The following is a 20,110-nucleotide window of genomic DNA, read 5'->3' as shown; positions in this document are numbered from 1 at the left end:
TTTGTGAAGTATTGGCTTATTCCATTTTTTGTTTGTTGAAAATGTCATTATTGCGCCTTTCATTCTACCCAACTTAAAGCTGCTGTACAGCACAAGTTGGTTTGAGGAACTAAATATTTTGGAGGTGTTTGGGGCCAGATGTTTCTGATAGACCTCAGGAGCTTGTGTCTGAGGCTCGGAGTGTGCAATCTCCCCCCCCCCCCAAAGATAGCCTGCAACCCATGGTTGCTCTGAGTTCAGCCCAAGAGGAGATAGTGAAAAAACTATGGAACTCCCCCCCACAGGAGGCAGTGATGGCCCCCAATGTGGGTGGGTTTAAAAGAGGATTAAACAAATTATTGGAGGAGAGGCAATTGGTGGCTACAAACCAGGATGGCTCTGCTCCTGAAGCTCTGTTACTGGAAACCGCAGGAGGAGAGAGGGCTATTGTACTCGGATCCTGCTTGCTGGTTCCCCGTAATGGGCATCTGGTCAGCCACTGCGAGAACGGGATGCTGGACTAGATGGACCCTTGTCCTGTCCCAGGTGTGGGATGTGAAACACATAGCAGTCAAGTACAGTGGTGCCTCGACTTACTAATTTAATCCATTCCAAAGGCACCTTCGTAAGTCGAAAAATTCGTAAGTCGAAAAACACCATTGGAAACGTGATTTCCCATAGGAATGCATTGGAAACGGAAAAATTCGTAAGTCGAAGCAACCCTATTTAAAAATTCGTAAGTTGAAAAGTCCCTATCTTAAAACTGCCGTGGTTTTTTTCCAGATGCCGAGACATTTGTAAGCGCGCGGCCATTACCCCCATTCGTAAGTCGAAAAATTCTGTTGTTGAGTCGTTCGTAAATCGAGGTACCACTGTACAACATTCCTAGAGTGGACATACAAGGGGATGCTTTGTACCAGCCAGTAGAAAACTTCCTGTTTCTTTCTGGGCTGGGACAAACTCCCTCTGCATGTGACCAGAGGTGGGCATGGCCTTACCTGCCCAGGTAACAAAAGGGCAAGGCAGGGAGCACACTTCCTCTTTTGCTCTCTCTCTGACTTCATTCCTCGAAGAAGCAACATCTCTTCAGCTAGAGATGCCCTGTTGGCTTAGCCAACAGAGCACAAAGGGACTGACCCCCTTATGGGAGAGCTCCACGCGTATATATATTGTAATCTAAGTCTCCCTTTAGGGATCCAATTGTGAACTGGTGATACTGTGAGTAAACTTCTTTTTACTGACTTTAAATAAGATTGCCATGTCTGTTCTTTTTAAGAGGGATGAAAGGGAATTACCAGGAATCTTATACAGTGGGACCTCAACTTACGAGCTATTCAACATCCGACGTTTTCGACTTACAAGCGGAACAGAAAACCTGTTCGCGGCTAGCTGCAGTTTCCTAAACTTACGAGTTTTTAGATGTGGTTTCCTCGACTTACGAATTTTTCCGTTTCCAATGCATTCCTATGGGAAACCGCTTTTCCTATGGGAAACTCGACTTACAAAGTTTTTGACCTACGAGTGTGCATTCGGAACGGATTAAATTCATAAGTCGAGGTCCCACTGTATTTAGAAACTCAAATGAGCTTGCAACAAGTTAACCGCTGTACGTTTAAAGGGGAATGTTTAAACTCTGCTAAGTCATAGAACTTGCTAACACAGGTTAGGAAGGATATTATTAAACAATGCAGTGGTACCTCGACTTACGAATTTAATGTGTTCCGAACACACATTTGTAAGTCAAAAAAATTCGTAAGTCAAATCCCATAGGAATGCATTGGGAGAAAAAAATCGTAAGTTGAAGCAACCCTATCTAAAAATGCGTAAGTCGAAAAAATCGTATCTAAACCGCATCCAAGATGGCGGACGGAGCTCCATTCGTATGTCGAAACATTTGTAAGTCGAGTCATTCGTAAGTCGAGGTACCACTGTATATCCTTCCTGAACATTCCCACACCAGGAGTCTCTTCTTCTGGTCTTTTGAGATGCTCCCTGCTTGGAAGATCTAATGGCCAGTAAAGACAGGGGAGAAAACTGTTCAGTTCACCTTCCCTGAACCAAGAAGTGAAATGAAATGCAGTTACCCTTTGACGCGGGTGGCGCTGTGGTCTAAACCACTGAGCCTCTTGGGCTTGCCAATTGGAAGGTCGGCGGTTTGAATCTCCACAGCGGAGTGAGCTCCCGTTGCTCTGTCCCAGCTTCTGCCTACCTAGCAATTTGAAAGCACGGCAGGGCAAGTAGATAAATAGGTACTGCTGTGGCAGGAAGGTAAACAGCATTTCCGTGCACTCTGGTTTCCATCATGGTGCTCCATTGTGCCAGAAGCGGTTTAGTCCTGCTGGCCACATGACCCGGAAAGCTGTCTGTGGACAAACGACGGCTCCCTTGGCCTGAAAGCGAGATGAGCGCTGCAACCCCATAGTCGCCTTTGACTGGACTGAACCGTCCAGGGCTCCTTTTCCTTTACCTTTTTTACCTATCCTTTGAAGTGTGCTCTTTTCTGAGTTTTGTGATGCAGCTTTCCATTTGAAAAGGATGTGCAGTGGTTTTCAACCAGTGTGCTGTGGCACCCTGGGGTGCCTGGAATGATGGCCCGGGGTGCCACAAGCAACACTGGCCTCCATCCCTCTCTTCTTCTCTCTTTAGCTACAAGCTCTGCAGGTGAATGGTGCCTCAGGGGCTGCCCAGGGGGTGCTGGGTGCCAGGAGCTGAGGTGGCCTCGGAGCAAGCAAGCAAGCGGGCAAGGGAGCCCAGCCAGTCAGTCCGCCAGCCCTTGCTGTTGGGAATGGACAGACAAGTCCCAGGCCCTTGTGGGGCAGTGTGAGGAGGCACCTCTCCTTGGGGAAGGGGGACAGCTCAGAGACCAGGGGCAGAAGCAGCGGCTGCCCAGAAGACTCCCAAGGAGAGGGGAGAGGAGAGGAGGCTGAGGGAACCCTCCATGAGGGAGGGTGCTTGAAAAGGGGTGAGAAGCTGCCAGCTCTACAGTCAGGGGGCGACATAACTGGGCTCCTGAACCCCACAAGGGTGCCACAGAGAGAGGGTCATTGGTCAAGAGAACCGTGGAATCAAAAAGGGTTGAAAGCCTCTGTACTAAAGTATCTCTGTATTGGTGAAGGTATCAGGGCAGTCTCAAGCAGGTCGGCCGCCCTGGCGCTGAGGGGCGGAGATCGCTCCGGCGACCCCGCCCTCGCAGGGCGCAGCATGGTTTCCGCGCGGCAAAGCCGCACGGCGCCCTGCCTACCGGCCCGGTGCCCTGACACACCGCACCACCGGGGGTCTACCTAGAGCCGGCCCTGGAAGGTAAGATATAAAACTACATTGTATTAGGGGCAAAATAACTGGCAATAGTGATCTATTAGGGGAAATAAAATAAAAAAATTCCTTCAGTAGCACCTTAAAGACCAACTAAGTTTTTATTTTGGTATGAGCTTTCGTGTGCATGCACACTTCTTCAGATGGTATCTGAAGAAGTGTGCATGCACACGAAAGCTCATACCAAAATAAAAACTTAGTTGGTCTTTAAGGTGCTACTGAAGGAATTTTTTTATTTTACTTCGATCCAGACCAACACGGCTACCTACCTGTAACCAGAACTATATTAGGGGAAATGTCCCTGGTTAGGCACTTCTAGGGAAAGGGTGAGTAATGATGGGATTTATGTGAGCATGTACTTGTTTCAGTTTCTCGCATCAGTTTGCAATGAAATAATTCCCATTTTAGGGTGAGTCTTTAGCTGAGATTCCTGCATTGCAGGGGGTTGGACTAGATAACTCTTGGGGTCCCTTCCAACTCTACAATTCTGTGGTTCTCCTCCAACTTATTAGTGACTTGTTAGCTAAAAGGTGGTGCTGTGGGTTAAACCACAGAGCCTAGGGCTTGCTGATCAGAAGGTCGGCAGTTCAAATCCCTGTGACGGGGTGAGCTCCCGTTGCTCGGTCACAGCTCCTGCCAACCTAGCAGTTCGAAAGCACGTCAAAGTGCAAGTAGATAAATAGGAACCGCTACAGCAGGAAGGTAAACGGCATTTCCGTGTGCTGCTCTGGTTCGCCAGAAGTGGCTTTGTCATGCTGGCCACATGACCTGGAAGCTGTACGCCAGCTCCCTCGGTCAGTATGGCGAGATGAGCGCGCAACCCCAGAGTCGGTCACGACTGGACCTAATGGTCAGGGGTCCCTTGACCTTTACCTAGCTAAAAGGTGCACATTTTTGCAAAGCAATATCCTGAAACAATGCATTTTTGTATCTCCCCCCCCCCATATATGTGTCTTTATGATACTTTACTGCAGTAGGTGCATTTCTTGGTTGGCAAACTGCATTGCAAAGTTCAGAGAAGCATGAATTTCCAAGAGTGGCCGTGTTTCAGATCTCACGATGTTTGGAGAAGTGCAGATTTGGCAACGCAAACTGCACTGAACTGGGTTTACCCCCATCCCTGGCTAAAGGTAACTTGGTCTGATCCCAAACAGCAGCTCTTGTGCCTTCATGCAGCGGCAGAGTTTGGCCTCTCAGATTTCACCCTCTCCCACCCCCCTCATGCTCTGTTCCACAGCTTGTTGCGGCGCCCCCTGCAGTGAGGAGGCAAGTGTGACGGCACTCAGCTCGCTGCCCTAAAACCGCCTCTGCTTCATGGGGTGAGGATGAGCTATTTGGGTTCCTGGAGACCCCCGTCGCTGTGAGCCATAAAGCTTTTTATTAATGCATTGTGATTTCATAATAATTATTGCTGTGAAGGCCATCGGGCCGTACGTCTTCCTGCCCAAGTGTCATAGATTCCTCTCCTCTTCCTTGCTTGCTCTGCAAACTGGCTATTCCAGCTTCCTGTAATTAGTGCAAATCATGATGACAATTTGCCAGGGAAGGCGTGATGCAAGAAGATGGGGGAAGGGGACCCAACAAGCCATTTCCCCCCCCCCTAAGTAGATCCATTCAGAAAATGGGGTGCTGTGCGGGGAAAATTCAAAGAGACTGGAAATTGGGGGGATAACGGGCTCATTTTAGCTGATCACCCGGTGCATGAAAGCAATAAGCTACCTAGAGTGTTATTTAACTGCCTTAGGGACTCCACTTGGGTTTCTTGGGCTCCTTGATTACTGCAGATGGTGACAGCAGTCACGAAATTAAAAGACGCCTGCTTCTTGGGAGAAAAGCAATGACAAACCTAGACAGCATCTTAAAAAGCAGAGACATCACTTTGCCAACAAAGGTCCGTATAGTTAAAGCTATGGTTTTCCCAGTAGTGATGTATGGAAGTGAGAGCTGGACCATAAAGAAGGCTGATGGCCGAAGAATTGATGCTTTTGAATTATGGTGCTGGAGGAGACTCTTGAGAGTCCCATGGACTGCAAGAAGATCAAACCTATCCATTCTTAAGGAAATCAGCCCTGAGTGCTCCCTGGAAGGACAGATCGTGAAGCTGAGGCTCCAAGACTTTGGCCACCTCATGAGAAGAGAAGACTCCCTGGAAAAGACCCTGATGTTGGGAAAGATGGAGGGCACAAGGAGAAGGGGACGACAGAGGACGAGATGGTTGGACAGTGTTCTCGAAGCCACCAACATGAGTCTGACCAAACTGCGGGAGGCAGTGGAAGACAGGAGTGCCTGGCGTGCTCTGGTCCATGGGGTCACGAAGAGTCGGACACGACTAAACGACTAAACAACAACAAGGGACTCCACTCCGGAATTGTGTGGTATTTACTCCTTAGCCTTTTCTTTTCCCAAAGAGAAGGTTTAAAGTTTCCCTTCACCTAGATGGGTTACTTACCTGCCTACCTACCTGCCCAGGTGGGTGAGCCCCACCCACCCCTCCCCTCCCCTCCCCCTACAGCACATGCAGAAACCGCCTTCTGGACCATTGGATCCACTCTTGGTCTCATGCTTTCCCTCTGCCAGAGCCTGTCTTCACATGCAGGGGATGTCCTGTTGGTGTTATTAAAATATGGAATAAGAAATGCACACATATCTAAATATATGAACCATGTGTCTGAAATAGTAAAGGTAAAGGTACCCCTGACTGTTAGGTCCAGTCACAAACGACTCTGGGGTTGAGCGCTCCACTCGCTCTATAGGCCGAGGGAGCCGGCGTTTGTCCACAGACAGCTTCCGGGTCATGTGACCAGCATGACTAAGCCGCTTCTGGCAAACCAGAGCAGCGCACGGAAACGCCGTTTACCTTCCCGCCAGAGCGGTACCTATTTATCTATTTGCACTTTGCCATGCTTTCGAACTGCTAGGTGGGCAGGAGCTGAGACCGAAAAACAGGAGCTCACCCCGTTGCAGGGATTTGAACCGCCAACCTTCTATCGGCAAGCCCTAGGCTCTGTGGTTTAGACCACAGCGCCACCCGCGTCCCTGTCTGAAATAGTAAAGGAGAGCAATCCTGAAGCCATTTTTACTCTCCCAATGACCTCAAATATTCCTTCCCATTGTCTTTTCACTTACAAATCCTGTCTCAAGGGCGTATTTGTGTATGAATAGGAGCAAAATAAAAAAATTCCTTCAGTAGCACCTTAAAGACCAACTAAGTTTATATTTTGGTATGAGCTTTCGTGTGCATGCACACTTCTTCAGAAGGTTGATGGACTTCCATTTCATGCGGCTCAATGTGGTGCCTTCCATAGTTCTAGTTACAGGTGCATGCACACGAAAGCTCATACCAAAATATAAACTTAGCTGGTCTTTAAGGTGCTACTGAAGGAATTTTTTTATTTTGCTTCGACTCAGACCAACACGGCTACCTACCTGTATGAATAGGGTGAGCCTGTGACCTAGATTCAGGAACTAAAGTACAGCAGAAATCCTGTCTGCCAGGAAACCTGTTAATGGTCACTGACTGCTTTACCTGGGCAGCCTGGCCACTCTTTTGTGATGGTAAATACTTTTAGTTCCTGAATCCAGGTCACAGGCTCATCCTATTCATACACAAATCTTCTTAGCCGAGTAAGATTGTCTTCCATAAACACAGTTTTAACAATGGGTCTGTAAGTGACTGTGGAGGCCAATTCTGGATCCACATGTTCTTCCATAGTGGGGACATTGGTTCCTGAAATCGAGTTTCTTCAAAACCCATGACACCTTTGGTAAAGGCTGTTCTCCAACTGGAGCGCTCGCAGGCCACTGTTTCCCAGTTGTCAGTGTTTATACTACATTTTTTTAAGATTTGCCTTGAGAGAGTCTTTAAAGCTCTTTTGTTGACCACCAGCATTACGCTTTCCATTTTTAAGTTTGGAATAGAGTAGTTGCTTTGGAAGACAATCATCAGGCATCCGCACAACATGACTAATAATAATAATAATAATAATAATAATAATAATAATAAATTTATTATTTATACCCTGCCCATCTGACTGGGTTTCCCCAGCCACTCTGGGTGTCTTCCAACAGAAAAATAAATGAAGTTGATGTTGAAGAATCATTGCTTCAACACTGGTGATCTTTGCTTCTTCCAGTACACTGATATTAGTTCACCTGTCTTCCCAAGTGATGTGTAAAAATTTTCGGAGACACCGTTGATGGAATCTTTCGAGGAGTTGGAGATGGCGTTTATAAGTGGTCCGTGTTTCACAAGCATATAGTAAGGTTGGTAGTACAATAGCTTTGTAAACAAGCATTTTGGTTTCCCTGCGAATGTCCCAGTCCTCACACACACTGCACTTCAATCGGGAGAAAGCTGCACTCGCAGAGCTCAGACGACGCTGGATTTCAGCATCAATGTTGGCCCTTGTGGAAAGTTGACTGCCTAGGTAGGAGAAGTGTTCAACATTTTCCAATGTTACACCACTGAGTTCGATTTGTGGCGCTGCAGAGGGGTTATTTTGTACTTGGTGGTGCAGCACTTTGGTTTTTTGGATGTTGAGTGATAGGCCAAGCTTTTCGTAAGCTTTTGCAAAGATATTTAGGATGGTTTGGAGGTCATCCTCTGAGCGTGCACACACTATGTTCTCATCAGCATACTGAAGCTCTATGACGGAAGTAATTGTTTTTTGCTTACCTGTCTAAAGACAGGTAAGCAAAAGACAATGGAGAGGCTTTCTATTTCCTCCCTCCTTGCAGAGAAAATTTTGAGGTCAATTTGGGAGAGTCAAAATGACTTCTGGATTGCTCTCCTGTACTATTTTTGACACGTGGTTAATATACTTATGTATAATAATAATCTTTATCGCGGTCCAAAAACCTGTAACATAGATTCAGAATAAAATGCAGATTCATACAGACAACTCCCCGGGTGAGGGAGACCGAGACGATATTTGTGTAGTCTTCAGTATGATTATCTTTGATACGTATGACTATCGAAAGAAACTTTGCCTCAGCCACTGTAATATCATTAGACTTGTCGTCCAGAAGATATTTAGATATACTTATGTATGTGTACATTTATGAATGTTTATTTGGGACCTTAGAATTCTTCTAACATTCTCCATGTCCAGGAGGGGGTCGCTTTGCTGAGTCCTCCCTCCAAGCTACAAATCTAGACGGCATGCTCTCTCTCTCTCTCTCTTTCTCTCCCCCCCCCGGCAGGTTAACTCGAAGATTTATAGGGGCTGGGGGATGCTGGCAACCAGCCAGCCCCATCGCATGCTCCCACTTTGGGGACTAATTTTTACCACCTGCCTGAGGGACCCCCACCCAGTGGTACTTGCTCCCAGGGTTATTACTTCATGGCACCCCAGACTTGTGCCGTGAAATATGAGAGGAGCAGGTGGCACTTCTGTACAATTTTGGGGTGTTGTTGTAAGGAATGAGGTGGGTTTCAAAACTCTTCCACTTTGTGTTTCAAACTAGAAAGCTCTTTGCCCATTGTCACTGCGTGAGGGAGGGAGAGATTTCCTCAAAGCGGTCTGAGGCTGCCCCTGAGTCTGACGTGCTTTTATCGAAATAGCAACAGGAAGGAGAAGCCCATGGAGGGAGACACACACACAGAGAGAGAGAGAGAGACGCAAACACGCACACCTTTTGTGTTTGGGCCCACAGATGCCCTCAGCCCCCCAAAGATAGGGGGAGCAAGGAACAGAAGGCTTGGGCCTGGGGGTGTGTGTGAATAAGACTACAATCCCGGGCCTCACCTCTCCTTGGTGGAAACCTGAGGGCTCTGACATTTTCGCTACACTTTGGCCCTCCTGCGCTCCCGGCCAAGAAAGTGCCAGAGTATTAATTCATGACTAATAACAGAGATTCAGTGACTGAGGAAGCTTCTCGGCCCCTCGATTCTGGAGAAGAAGCATGCTCCATAGCTGGGCCACTGCTGTGCAACCCAGAAGGCTGGGAAGCGATAGGATAGCCATCTTCAAATATCTCAAGGGCCGCCACATGGAAGAGGGAGCAAGCTTGGTTTCTCCTGCTCCGAAGGGTAGGACCCGAACCCATGGCTTCATGTTATGAGAAAGGAGATTCCGACTCAACATCAAGAAGAACTTTCTGACTCTGTAAGAGCTGTTCTGGGAAGATGGTGGTTTTTAAGCAAAGGTTGGATGGCCGCCTCTTGGGGATTCTTTAGCCGTTATTCCAGCATTGCAAGGGGTTGGACTAGATGACTCTCAGGGTCCCTTCCAACTCGACAATTCCATGAGTGCAATAATATTTTCATTTGTTCTTTATATGCCATCCGTCTGACTGGGTTGCCCCGGCCGCTCTGGGCGGCTGATTCCCTGATTCAGCCTCAGTCTGTTAGCTGGACCAGCTGCTTTGCAACACTCATTTCAGAATCCAGCCGATCCCCTCAACCTCAGTTTCCATGGCAAACAATAAGCTGGTTCATAGCCCCACCTGGCTTTGGAGACAAGGCAAGGAAGAACTGAACTTTTAAAAGCCAGAAACGAATGTGTGTGTGTGTGTTTGTTTGTTTGTTTGTGTGTGTGTGTCTCAGCAAGATTTATAGCGGTTAGGGAGTTGTGAATCCTGGCTCTCTCTGCAGATCTGTGCCTTCCCCAGATCTACTTGAACCAGCATCAATTATGCAAAATGAGCCAGTTGCCTTCAGTGTACAGGATCTGGACTAACACACAAACACCCACAGCTTATGCACTTCCTTGGGCTTCCGTGCCACCACAAATGCTATTATTTGGTGTGTGTGTGTGTGTGTGTGTGTGTGTGTGTGTGACATCATTGCAAAGCCAAGCCGATAACCCCCCCTCCATCTCCCAACACCCTCCTGGGCATTTCTCCCCTGCGCTGCTGGCTTCAGTCTTCCATTTGTAGCTGCTAAATGAAGCCAACTTAGAGTTTCTCCCTTTGCTGAGCCAGCAAGTGCTGTGCCGAGCTCATCCAAGCTGGGAGTGCTTTGATTTTGCAGATCTCCTGTTCGATGGGGTGGGGGTGGGGGTGGGAGGGAAGAGTGTGAAAGAGAAAAAGGCAGGCAGGCCACTCTCTTCCCGCAGCAGGGACGCCTTCTCCGGCAAGGTGGCTCCGCTGCAACTCGCTAGATGCCTTCGGATCCAGGGGTTTGGGGATGGAGGCAATTGAAAGGTAAGACCGTGGGAACTGAATGTCTGAGCCTGGACAGATGCTCCCGAGAAGCAAACAGGCAGAGCGGGTGGCGCCTGGTAATCGGAGGTAGACTGCTCCTGAACCTGGAGGTTGCGTCTATCCTTGCCATCCCAACAAGCAGCCATTGCGAGACTTCCCTCTTCTTGAATGCTTGTGTTTTAATACTCGTGTTTTTATATTTGTGAATCTCTCAGAAACATGGCATCGTAGAATTGTGGAGTTGAAAGGGACCCCCGAGGATCAGCTAGCCCAACCCCTGCAAGGCATTAAGACGCATGACCATCACCACTGTGTTTTTTAATAGGGAAGGATAAAGAGAGAGACGTGTGCTCAGATATCAGTATGTGGGCGCAGTGCCATTTGTCTTATTTAGAGCAAAAGACCCTGCGGAAAGAAGCAAGCCATATTGAAACTGAATTACCGGCTTGTCTTTTCAAATGGGCACCAAAAATGGCGAAAGAAGCGCACTCTGTATTCTTTTGATCCTGAACTTGTTGTTGAACTTGAGAATGTGCTGTAACCTATTTATTTTTAAAAAATCGATTCTGCCACCCTTTGTCAAAAGGCAACAGGGCGCTTTGCAACACGGTGACCCAGAAAGTGCCCTGCAGCACTCAATCCCGCAGGTTAACGGCGTCATGTGCAAATTACTGCTTCTTCTGCTCTGTCAGTTGATGATATCAGAGGATTCCCAGCTCAGGTGTGATAGGCTCCTATTGTGGAATTCCCTACCTGCCAAGGTGAATCTGTCTCCCTTCTTCATTAACATTCAGGAGGTCTGTCTGAAAATATTCCTGTTCACTCAGGCCATAGGTGGCAGAAAAAAGACCTCACCAGACAACCAGGACATTATAAACCATGAGGGTGTGTCTGATCATTTAGATATTTTTAGGTGTTTAAAATATTGTTTTTATTTCTGTTTAATTGTCTTGTGTTAATAGCCCCGGGCTCCTTGGGGAAGGGGGGGAGGGGGAATATAAGTTTAAGACATGCCACCTGCTAGCTCTGAATGTGGCAACTGTCACCCAGAGGCTTTATGTTCACATTCCTGCCATCCCCACATGAAATGCTCTCCCACTGCTAGCTTTCACACAACATCAGCCACACTCCATCTCGATCCCGTAGTTTCAGGGTGAAGGTGGATTTCTGGTGTGTTTCCGTGCGGCCGCCTCAAACCAGCTTCAACCCGACTATGAAACTTGAACTTGCATCCACTTTCCGCTTCAGAACGCTGTGGACATTTATTAATCAATTCATTTATTAAAAGTCATATACAGCCTGACCGTAATAAAACAACAACCACCTCAAAGTCATTGGAAACAGCCCTTACTCATTGTGGTGAGACATTTATTCTATTTAATCCTGTCTAGCCGCCCAGAGTGGCTGGGGAAGCCCAGCCAGATAGGTGGGGCAGCAACAACAACAACAAACATTTAAAACTTTCCTAAGAATCTGAAGGCAGCCCTGTTTAGGGAAGCTTTTAATGTTTGATGGACTACTGTACAGTGGTACCTCTGGATAAGTGCCTGATCCGTTTCGGGGTGCCATTCGCACCCCGAAAAGTACGTATCCAGAGTGGCGCTTCTGTGTATGCGTGAAGCGCCAATAGAGCGCTTCTGCATATGCGCGAAGCACGCAGAACGCTTCTGCGCATGCATGCGCGGCAGAACCTGGAAGTAAACACTTCCGGGTCCGCCGCGTTCTTAACTTGAAAAGACGCAACCCGCAGCTAATGCAACCACAGGTATGATTGCATTATAATATTTTGCTGGAAGTCGTCCAGAGTGGCTGGGGAAGCCCAGCCAGATGGGCAGGGTATAAATATATTATTATTATTATTATTATTATTATTATTATTATTATTATTATTATTATTAACAGGGGCTGCCTTCAGATGTCTTCTAAAAGCCAGATACAGTAGTTGTTTATTTCCTTGACATCTGATGGGAGGGCGTTCCACATGGCAGGCGCCACCACCAAGAAGGCCCTCTGCCTGGTTCCCTGCAACTTCACTTCTCGTAGGGAGGGAACAGCCAGAAGACCCTTGGAGCTGGACCTCAGTGTCCGGGCAGAACGATGGGGGTGGAGATGCTCCTTCAGGTCTACTGGGCCGAGGCCGTTTAGGGCTTTCAAGGTCAACACCAACACTTTGAAGTGTGCTCGGAAACATACTGGGAGCCAATATAGGTTTAATAATAATAATAATAATAATAATAATAATAATAATAATAATAATAAACAGGCTACCTGACATCTCCTGTTGATCTGTGGATCTGTGGATGTAGCCCAGGCATCCCCAAACTTCGGCCCTCCAGATGTTTTGGACTACAATTCCCATCATCCCTGACCACTGGTCTTCTTAGCTAGGGATCATGGGAGTTGTAGGCCAAAACATCTGGAGGGCCGCAGTTTGGGGATGCCTGATGTAGCCCTTCTGCCTGGGAGCTGGCCAAGGTCCTGATTAGAAACGACTAAATAAAATTGGCACCTGGGTGGAGTGAACCGGACATTGTTGGATTTCTGGGTGATACCTCTGACCCCCCGTTTTAGGATCAATTATTCAGTTTAGGGGATGCTACAAAACATAGGTGTCACGCTACAAAAATCCTACAAAAGGACAACAAAGCTTTGGCACCTGTTTGGAGGAGATCCAAAATTCCAGGGTTCGTAGTTAATTAAGCCGTCGTGACCAAAGGGGCCTATCCTGACCTGCCTTTGTGTGCAGGGAAGAAGCTCTGTATGACAGCTGCTTCCTCTGCAGATGCCAAACCTCAAGTGGGACAGGATCAGCACCCCTGCCCCATTTTCTCCTAACAACAACCCTCTCAGCTAGGCTGAGAGACAGCGACTGGCCCAAGGTCTCCCAGTAAGAGCTTCATGGCTGAGGACTTCAGCCTGGGTCTCCCAGGTCCTAGTCTGACACTCTAACCATTACGCCACACTGTTTCCCAACCCTCTTTCAGCTCCTGCCTGACTTCTCTGGGTATGGCCCTTTGAGCATTTATTTGCCCTTTTCTAAACCTTTTCCAGCTCCTTTTTGAGATGAGAACTCTATGCTTAGCCACACCCAACCTCCTGCAGCTCAGGTGTGGTGGTTAGAGGGCCAGAACAGAGCCCTCTTCAGGTGTTTGCTTAGACACCCCACCGGTGAGAAAGACAAAGGGGAAACCCCCCCTTTTTATAGGGTCCTTTCCCCATTGGGAGTTTCTCTGAGAACCTCTATAAAGCAAATTAGCTTTTCTTTAGAAACAAAAATGGTGTGGTCTAATTGACTCAAAAGGCACCTCCCGATCAATTAACAAATGTTTAAAAATGTGTTGAAATGGCTTAATCAATTAGCTGATCAAAGTTTGCAGCCCTCCTGCTTAGTGAGAGGGGTCTGAGGCGAAGTTCCCGTGCCAGAATCAATCTCAAGGAGGAGTCTGGGTGGGCCTTGAGAGCTGGGCTGCCTTTGAGGGGGCTCAAGGGGGCAGCTTCTCCTCTCAGATAAGCCATAACCCCACCCCCAGATGATGATGATGATGATATATTATTTATACCCTGTCCATCTGACCAGGTTTCCCCACCTTTCTTTTTAAAACACTACTTATTTTGAAATATAAAAATAAGTTTCTAGCCCTTGGGGAACCTGCAATGTGAGGCCAAATCTGCAGGCCCTGTTCCCCTCATTTGTTTCGCGAGAAAGCTGCCGCCTTTCTGTGTGTCTAGCCAATGAATAAAGTCACAGCCAGGATTGGCATTTAAGAAAGCAGATCTAGCCAATAACAAAGAAAGTACGTAGGTTAAGAGTGACACACCCATCACCTGCAGAAGAAATGTTCATTCTAAGCCTTCCTTCTGGGGGAAGATGGCGGTGGCTGCCCTACAGGAAATGACTCGGGTTTCCAGAAGAAGGGTCTACTGGATCAGGCCAGTGGCCCATCTAGTCCAGCATCCTGTTCTCACAGGAGCCAACCAGATGCCCATGGGCATCTGCAAGCAGGATCTGAGCACGAGACCCCTCTTCCCTCCTGCGGTTTCCAGCAACTGGGATTCAGAAGCATTGCCGCCGCCTCCTCCATGAATTTGCCTCATTTTCTTTTAAAGCCATCCATGTCAGTGGCCATCCCTGCCTCCTGTGGCAGTGAGTTCCACAGTTTAACTCTATGTCCTGTCGCTGCTTATGAAATACTGTGTTTGGATGTGCTTCCTCCCCCAACCAAACTGAGAAAAGGCATGCTCTAGCTGTGTTTTAAGCTGGCAACGTGTACCCAGCCATAGTTATGATATTTGGAATATTTACTTTGCCACCCCGGCACGGGGCAGGGGGGGGGACATGCAGTGGCTGAGCAGCTGGCTGGGGGGAGCATGATACGAGCACAACATTGCAGTGGATTGAAAGAGCATCAAGGTAATCTGTGCAACCGAGAGCCCTAAAACTCTTGCAAAATCTGGCTTGGCTTTGCTCAGCACCAAGACTCACTGGACACTCTCCCAATGGCAGCAGGTGCTGGGGATCAGCAGTGACCTTCCCCAAGGTGGACTCCCCATTTGAAATCCCCTCCATGGGAAAGCTCACTTCAGCCCCTCACTGTCCATCATTTAGCCGTGAGGCTAAGTCTGTCTGACTCACCCCTAAGTTTAGTTAACATCCCAAGCATTTATTGTTTGCGAGCCGTGGTGGCAGGTTTAATAAAACAGTCCTGGGGTTTTATTTCTTACCTGGCTTTCGGATGTTGCTGCTACTTGATTTGATCCTTATCCCAGCTTTCCTCCTGAAGGAGTCCCAAGTGTCACAAACAGCCCAACATTAAATTCCAAAAATGCGAAACGATTTTCAGTATGTCTTACAACAGTTTCAAACATGCTTATTTTAAAGACTGCTTGTTATATGCTTCCTTATAGTCCAAGGGCGAGGTATTTAAATAGAAAGAGGGATTTAAACCACAGGGCTCGTCCTTTGCCCCATTAGAGGGCCAGGCCAAACAGTTGTGCCTTCATTTCCTCCCACAAGGCCATTCTGCTCCTTCCAGAGAGAGAGAGAGGTAAAGACCTGTGGCCAAGAGGGCTTGCTTTGCAGGGGGAAGGTCCCAATTCCAATCATACCCCTCACCCACCGCTGCAACATAGAATCATAGGATTGTAGAGTTGGAAGGGCTCCCCAAAGGTCCTCTAGTCCAACCCCCTGCAATGCAGAGGAATCACAGCTAAGGAACTCCTGACATAGAGGCATCCAAACCGTGTTTTAAAACCTCCACTGAAGGAGAGTCCACTCCCTTCCAAGGCAAAATAATATAATTGTGGAGTTGGAAGGGCCCCTCAAGGGTCCTCTAGTCCAACCCCCTGCAATGCAGAAATTAAAGAAGTTAAAAAATTCCTGACAGATGGCCACCCACTTTCTGTTTTAAAAAACCTCCAGTGAAGGGGAGTCCACAACCTAACTTTTTTGTAATATGTTTTGAGCTTTTTGTATTTTATCTGTCTTGTTCAACTTTCTATAAGCCACCTTGAACCCCGTTTTGAGGGAAAAGGTGGAATAAAAATAAAAATAATAAAACTCCAATTCAGAAAGATCTCCTCCCTAAGGTTGGTTTGAATCCATGGGCTCGGGCCCTACCCTCTGGCCTCTGCAATGGATTCAATTCTCCAAATTAAAAAGGCCTGGGCACTAGCAGAAGATGTCTCTCCGCGCGAGACATCGGAGAAACTGCGGGGCTCAGAGACCAAGCCGCTTCTTGCCGCGCTCCTTTGCAGGATGCAAAGAGGGCGGGCGATGCGAGCACTTTGGATGAGTGTGTGCCGTGCGTAATGGCATTTGCTGGCATCCATCCCCTCTCGGGCTGAATGCAGACGGCAGGCTCCTCGGGGCAGGGACGCGCTCGCCCGGGTGCGCAGCCAGCGCCGTATTTACCGTGGTATCTGGGCAAGACAATAAAAAAACGCCGACGGACAGAGTTGCATGCGCGCTTTGTCCTCCTCCACTGCGCAAAGTTGCTTTCGTTCTCCTTCCCGCGGGCGCCCTTGGGCTTTCAGAGCCAGAAGTTGGCAACTGTCCCCGGACTCCCTGGGCCAGCCGAGGCGCGCCTCCCCCCCCCCCAACCTTTCCCCCAAGACGGACCCCGGGGCTGCTTTTCCCCGGCGCGGCCACTAGAGGGAGCTTCCCCTCTCTCCCCCTCCCCTTTCCCTTCCCCCCTCCTCCTCCTTGGCTTCCAGCTGTTCCCGCCAGAGACTGACAGCTGGGCCCGGGGGTTGCTATAGGGATAGGCAAATTGCCCCGCCAGCCCCGGCTCGTTATAGGCGGGAAGAAGGCTGCCCCCGCCTCGGCGGGCGGGGCCTGGCGCCGCTCCCTATAAAAGGAAGAATGCTCCATTCAGCACTTCAGTTACTCGCCAAGGGGGGGAGGCGGCCGAGGGGGCGGCAGGAGCAGCAGGAGGAGCAGCAGCAGCAGCAGCAGCAGCGCTCGGGACCCTCGCGCGTCCGCCGCCGCCGCCTTGCAAAGCGGGCAGGAGGAGGGGACGCGTGCCTCGTGCAATTCCAGGACGCCCCCCACTTGCGGGGGGGGCAGGAAAAGTGCCGGGAGGGGGGCGCTGGCCGCTTGGCAAAGCCGCCTCTCTCCTGCTCCTCCTCCTGCCGCTGCTTTGCTGCTGGGACCCCGGAGCGTCGCCGGAGAAGGAGCTGAGCAGAGGCAGGGAAGCGCGCCCGGCGTTGCAGCTGAGCGCCGAGACCAGGCTGGAGGGGGGCTGCCCGGAGCCCGCAGGACGACCACCGCCCTCCCTGCACCGCCTCCTCCCCGCGGCGCGCCCCCCTCCTGGCCCCATGGACTTTTTGGAGTGAGGGCAACTTTCCCCGACGACGCCTCCTTCGCCCTCGCCAGCAAAGCCGCTTCTTCTTCCTTTTTCTCTTTCTCTCTCTCCACCTACCCCGCTCCAATCTTTTCCTTTCTCTCTCTCCTTCCTCGCAAACTCTCCTCCACTGAGATCGCACGCAGCAACTTTTCCTGCCTCTCCAAGCTTCTCCTCTCCGGCTGCCGTCGGAAGGGAGCCTGAGCAGAGACCCGGCGTCGAGCGTCGTCGAGGCGGCCTCGGTGCGCGGAGCTCGGGGGCCGGGGCACGCGGCTGCGGCGGCCCGGGCGGCCCTCTATGCGGTGAGATGGCGTCGGAGCTGGCCATGAGCGCGGCGGACTTGCCCACCAGCCCGCTGGCCATCGAGTACGTCAACGACTTCGACCTGATGAAGTTCGAGGTGAAGAAGGAGCCGGCCGAGGCGGAGCGCTTCTGCCACCGCCTGCCGCCGCCGGGCTCGCTCTCCTCGACGCCCATCAGCACGCCCTGCTCATCCGTGCCGTCGTCGCCCAGTTTCTGCGCGCCCAGCCCCGGAGGGCAGCCGCCGACGGGCCTCGCCCACCCGGGGGGCGGCGGCGGGGGCGGCGGAGGCAACCCCGGAGGGGCGTCGGGCAAGGCGCAACTGGAAGATCTCTACTGGATGTCCAACTACCAGCACCACCTGAACCCAGAGGCGCTGAACCTGACGCCCGAGGATGCCGTCGAGGCGCTCATCGGGCACCACCACCATCACCACCACCACCAGGGCGGCTACGAGGGCTTCCGGGGGGGCCAGCCGTTCCCCGGCGAAGAGTTGGCCCCGTCGGGCCACCACCACCCTCACCACCACCACCCGGGGCACCATCACCACCACCCCGGGAGCGGGCACCACCCCCATCACCACCACCTGCGCCTGGAGGACCGTTTCTCCGACGACCAGCTGGTGTCCATGTCGGTGCGCGAGCTGAACCGGCAGCTGCGCGGCTTCAGCAAGGAGGAGGTGATCCGCCTCAAGCAGAAGCGGCGGACCCTCAAGAACCGCGGCTACGCGCAGTCGTGCCGCTACAAGCGCGTCCAGCAACGGCACATCTTGGAGAACGAGAAGTGCCAGCTGCAGGGCCAGGTGGAGCAGCTCAAGCAGGAGGTCTCCCGCCTCGCCAAGGAGCGGGACCTCTACAAGGAGAAGTATGAGAAGCTGGCCGGGCGCACCTTCGCCGCCGCCGCCGCCAGGGACCCGTCGCCCGCCCAGGGGGGACCTGCGCCGGGCAAGCCGCCCTCCGCCGACTTCTTCATGTGAAGCTGCAGGCACGACGGCGCGGACGGAACTGGGGGAGCCCCCGCCCCTCCCCTCGAGAACAAGGAAGAAAGCGGTGGGGGTGGGGGGCGTGTGAACCCCTGTGGATTGTCCTTCTCTCCCGCGCCCTCCTCGCTCGCCTCCGGAGAGAAGTTGTAAATACCCGAAGGGGCGCACGGCCTCGCCAAGGCTTCGCGGTTTCTTTCTTGGGGGACCCAGGTCGCCACCCCCACCCGGGGACAGAGGGGAAGCCAGACCTGAAGTGGAGGTGGGGTGGGGAGAAAGACCCGCTCGCCACCAAGTCCGCCCCCTCCATCTTCCTTGCACTGACTGCGTTCATACCTTTTTCTAAGCCGACTTGAATTCTTTCTCTTTCCTCGCGCCCCCCGACTTCGTACTGACTGTCTCGCCTTCCTCCTCTACCCCCCTCTTCCCAGTTTCATGCCCTCCCGCACCTCTTTTGATGCTCTAAAGTGAAGCGAGGGAGCCTCGTCTTTCCTCCGCTGTTAGTTCCTGGCGTGTTCGCAAAGGAGGCGTGCGGACTTGTACATTTCGCCGCGGGGACGGACATACATACAGACGCGCTCCGGGGGGCAGGGACCGTTTTTGGCAAGGAGGAGGGACAACTTTTTTGTCTCCCCCACCTCAGAGAAAACCAAACGAAAGCGCTGGAGCAGGCAAGCCCCCCACCCCAGCCTCCAAATATCCCTCGACGTGAAGCAGCAACAGCAGCAATAGGATTCTGTCGACCAAGGACAGCGCCGTTGGAGAGGGGTCCCCAACATCTTTCCTTCCTCCTTTCCTTCCTTCCTTGGAGAGCCCGAGGGGGCCCTCGTCCTGCCGCGGCGCCCGACCGACTCTCTCCCGGCCCTCCTCCGCCTCCTCGAGACCTCCGTCTCTCCGCATTCCTGCATGCCGGACATGTATGGGATTTCAGTAAAATCTCTTCCCCCCCCCCGGTCCCTTACGAGAACAGATGAGGGGAAAGCATGAACCAGTTGTTCTCCCCGCCCCTCCCCTCCCCAAACTTTGTATTTTCTCCTCTTACGTCCAGAATTTTTTTCTCTTCCCCCCCTCTCCTTTTCGGTGCATCTTAAACAGAATCTGATAGTCTTAAAAAAAAAGATTTTGCAAAGTGATGTTTTCCCCCTCCCTCTCCTGATGGAAGAATGATGCTCAAATAACGCTGGACCTTTCCCCCCCCTGCGAGGGGGATGAAGCCTCCACAATCTGGGTTGAGTTTACTTGCCTTTTTAATTCCCCTCCTTTTTTTCTTAATTATTTTTGTCTGTGTGCGTTTTTTATTTAAAAACAAACAAACCAAACCAACGGGGAACTGAGCCAGACTTAACTTATTTAAGGTGTCCACGTGTACATATTCGTAGCTCTTTAGTTCCTTTCTCTCCCTCCTCCTGAGCCCCGACTGCCCAGTCTTATCTTCTTGACCTTTTACTTTGCTTGGTGACTTTAAAAGGAAGAAAAAGAAAGAAAACTTTTAAAAAAACAAAAACGAGTCTTAATGAAAGTTTGTATGTAATAGCATGCAAATAATATAAGA

General features: G+C 50.6%; 1 protein-coding gene across 1 annotated transcript; it reads left to right on the top strand.

Moving 5' to 3' along the window:
- The first annotated feature begins 17,572 nt into the window (after positions 1-17,572).
- Positions 17,573-18,555, top strand: MAFA (MAF bZIP transcription factor A). Its single transcript, XM_035124460.2, has one exon. The coding sequence runs from the start codon at positions 17,587-17,589 to the stop codon at positions 18,553-18,555; it is 969 nt and encodes a 322-aa protein (XP_034980351.2). The 5' UTR covers positions 17,573-17,586.
- Positions 18,556-20,110: the final 1,555 nt, after the last annotated feature.

This window comes from Zootoca vivipara, chromosome 8 (genome assembly GCF_963506605.1).
Source record: "Zootoca vivipara chromosome 8, rZooViv1.1, whole genome shotgun sequence".
NCBI classification, from domain to species: domain Eukaryota; kingdom Metazoa; phylum Chordata; class Lepidosauria; order Squamata; family Lacertidae; genus Zootoca; species Zootoca vivipara.
This window is presented reverse-complemented; position numbering and strand designations above follow the sequence as displayed.

Bases quoted from the DNA above. Each gene is read 5' to 3' on its own strand.
- MAFA (XM_035124460.2), top strand. From the start codon at position 17,587: ATGGCGTCGGAGCTGGCCATGAGCGCGGCGGACTTGCCCACCAGCCCG.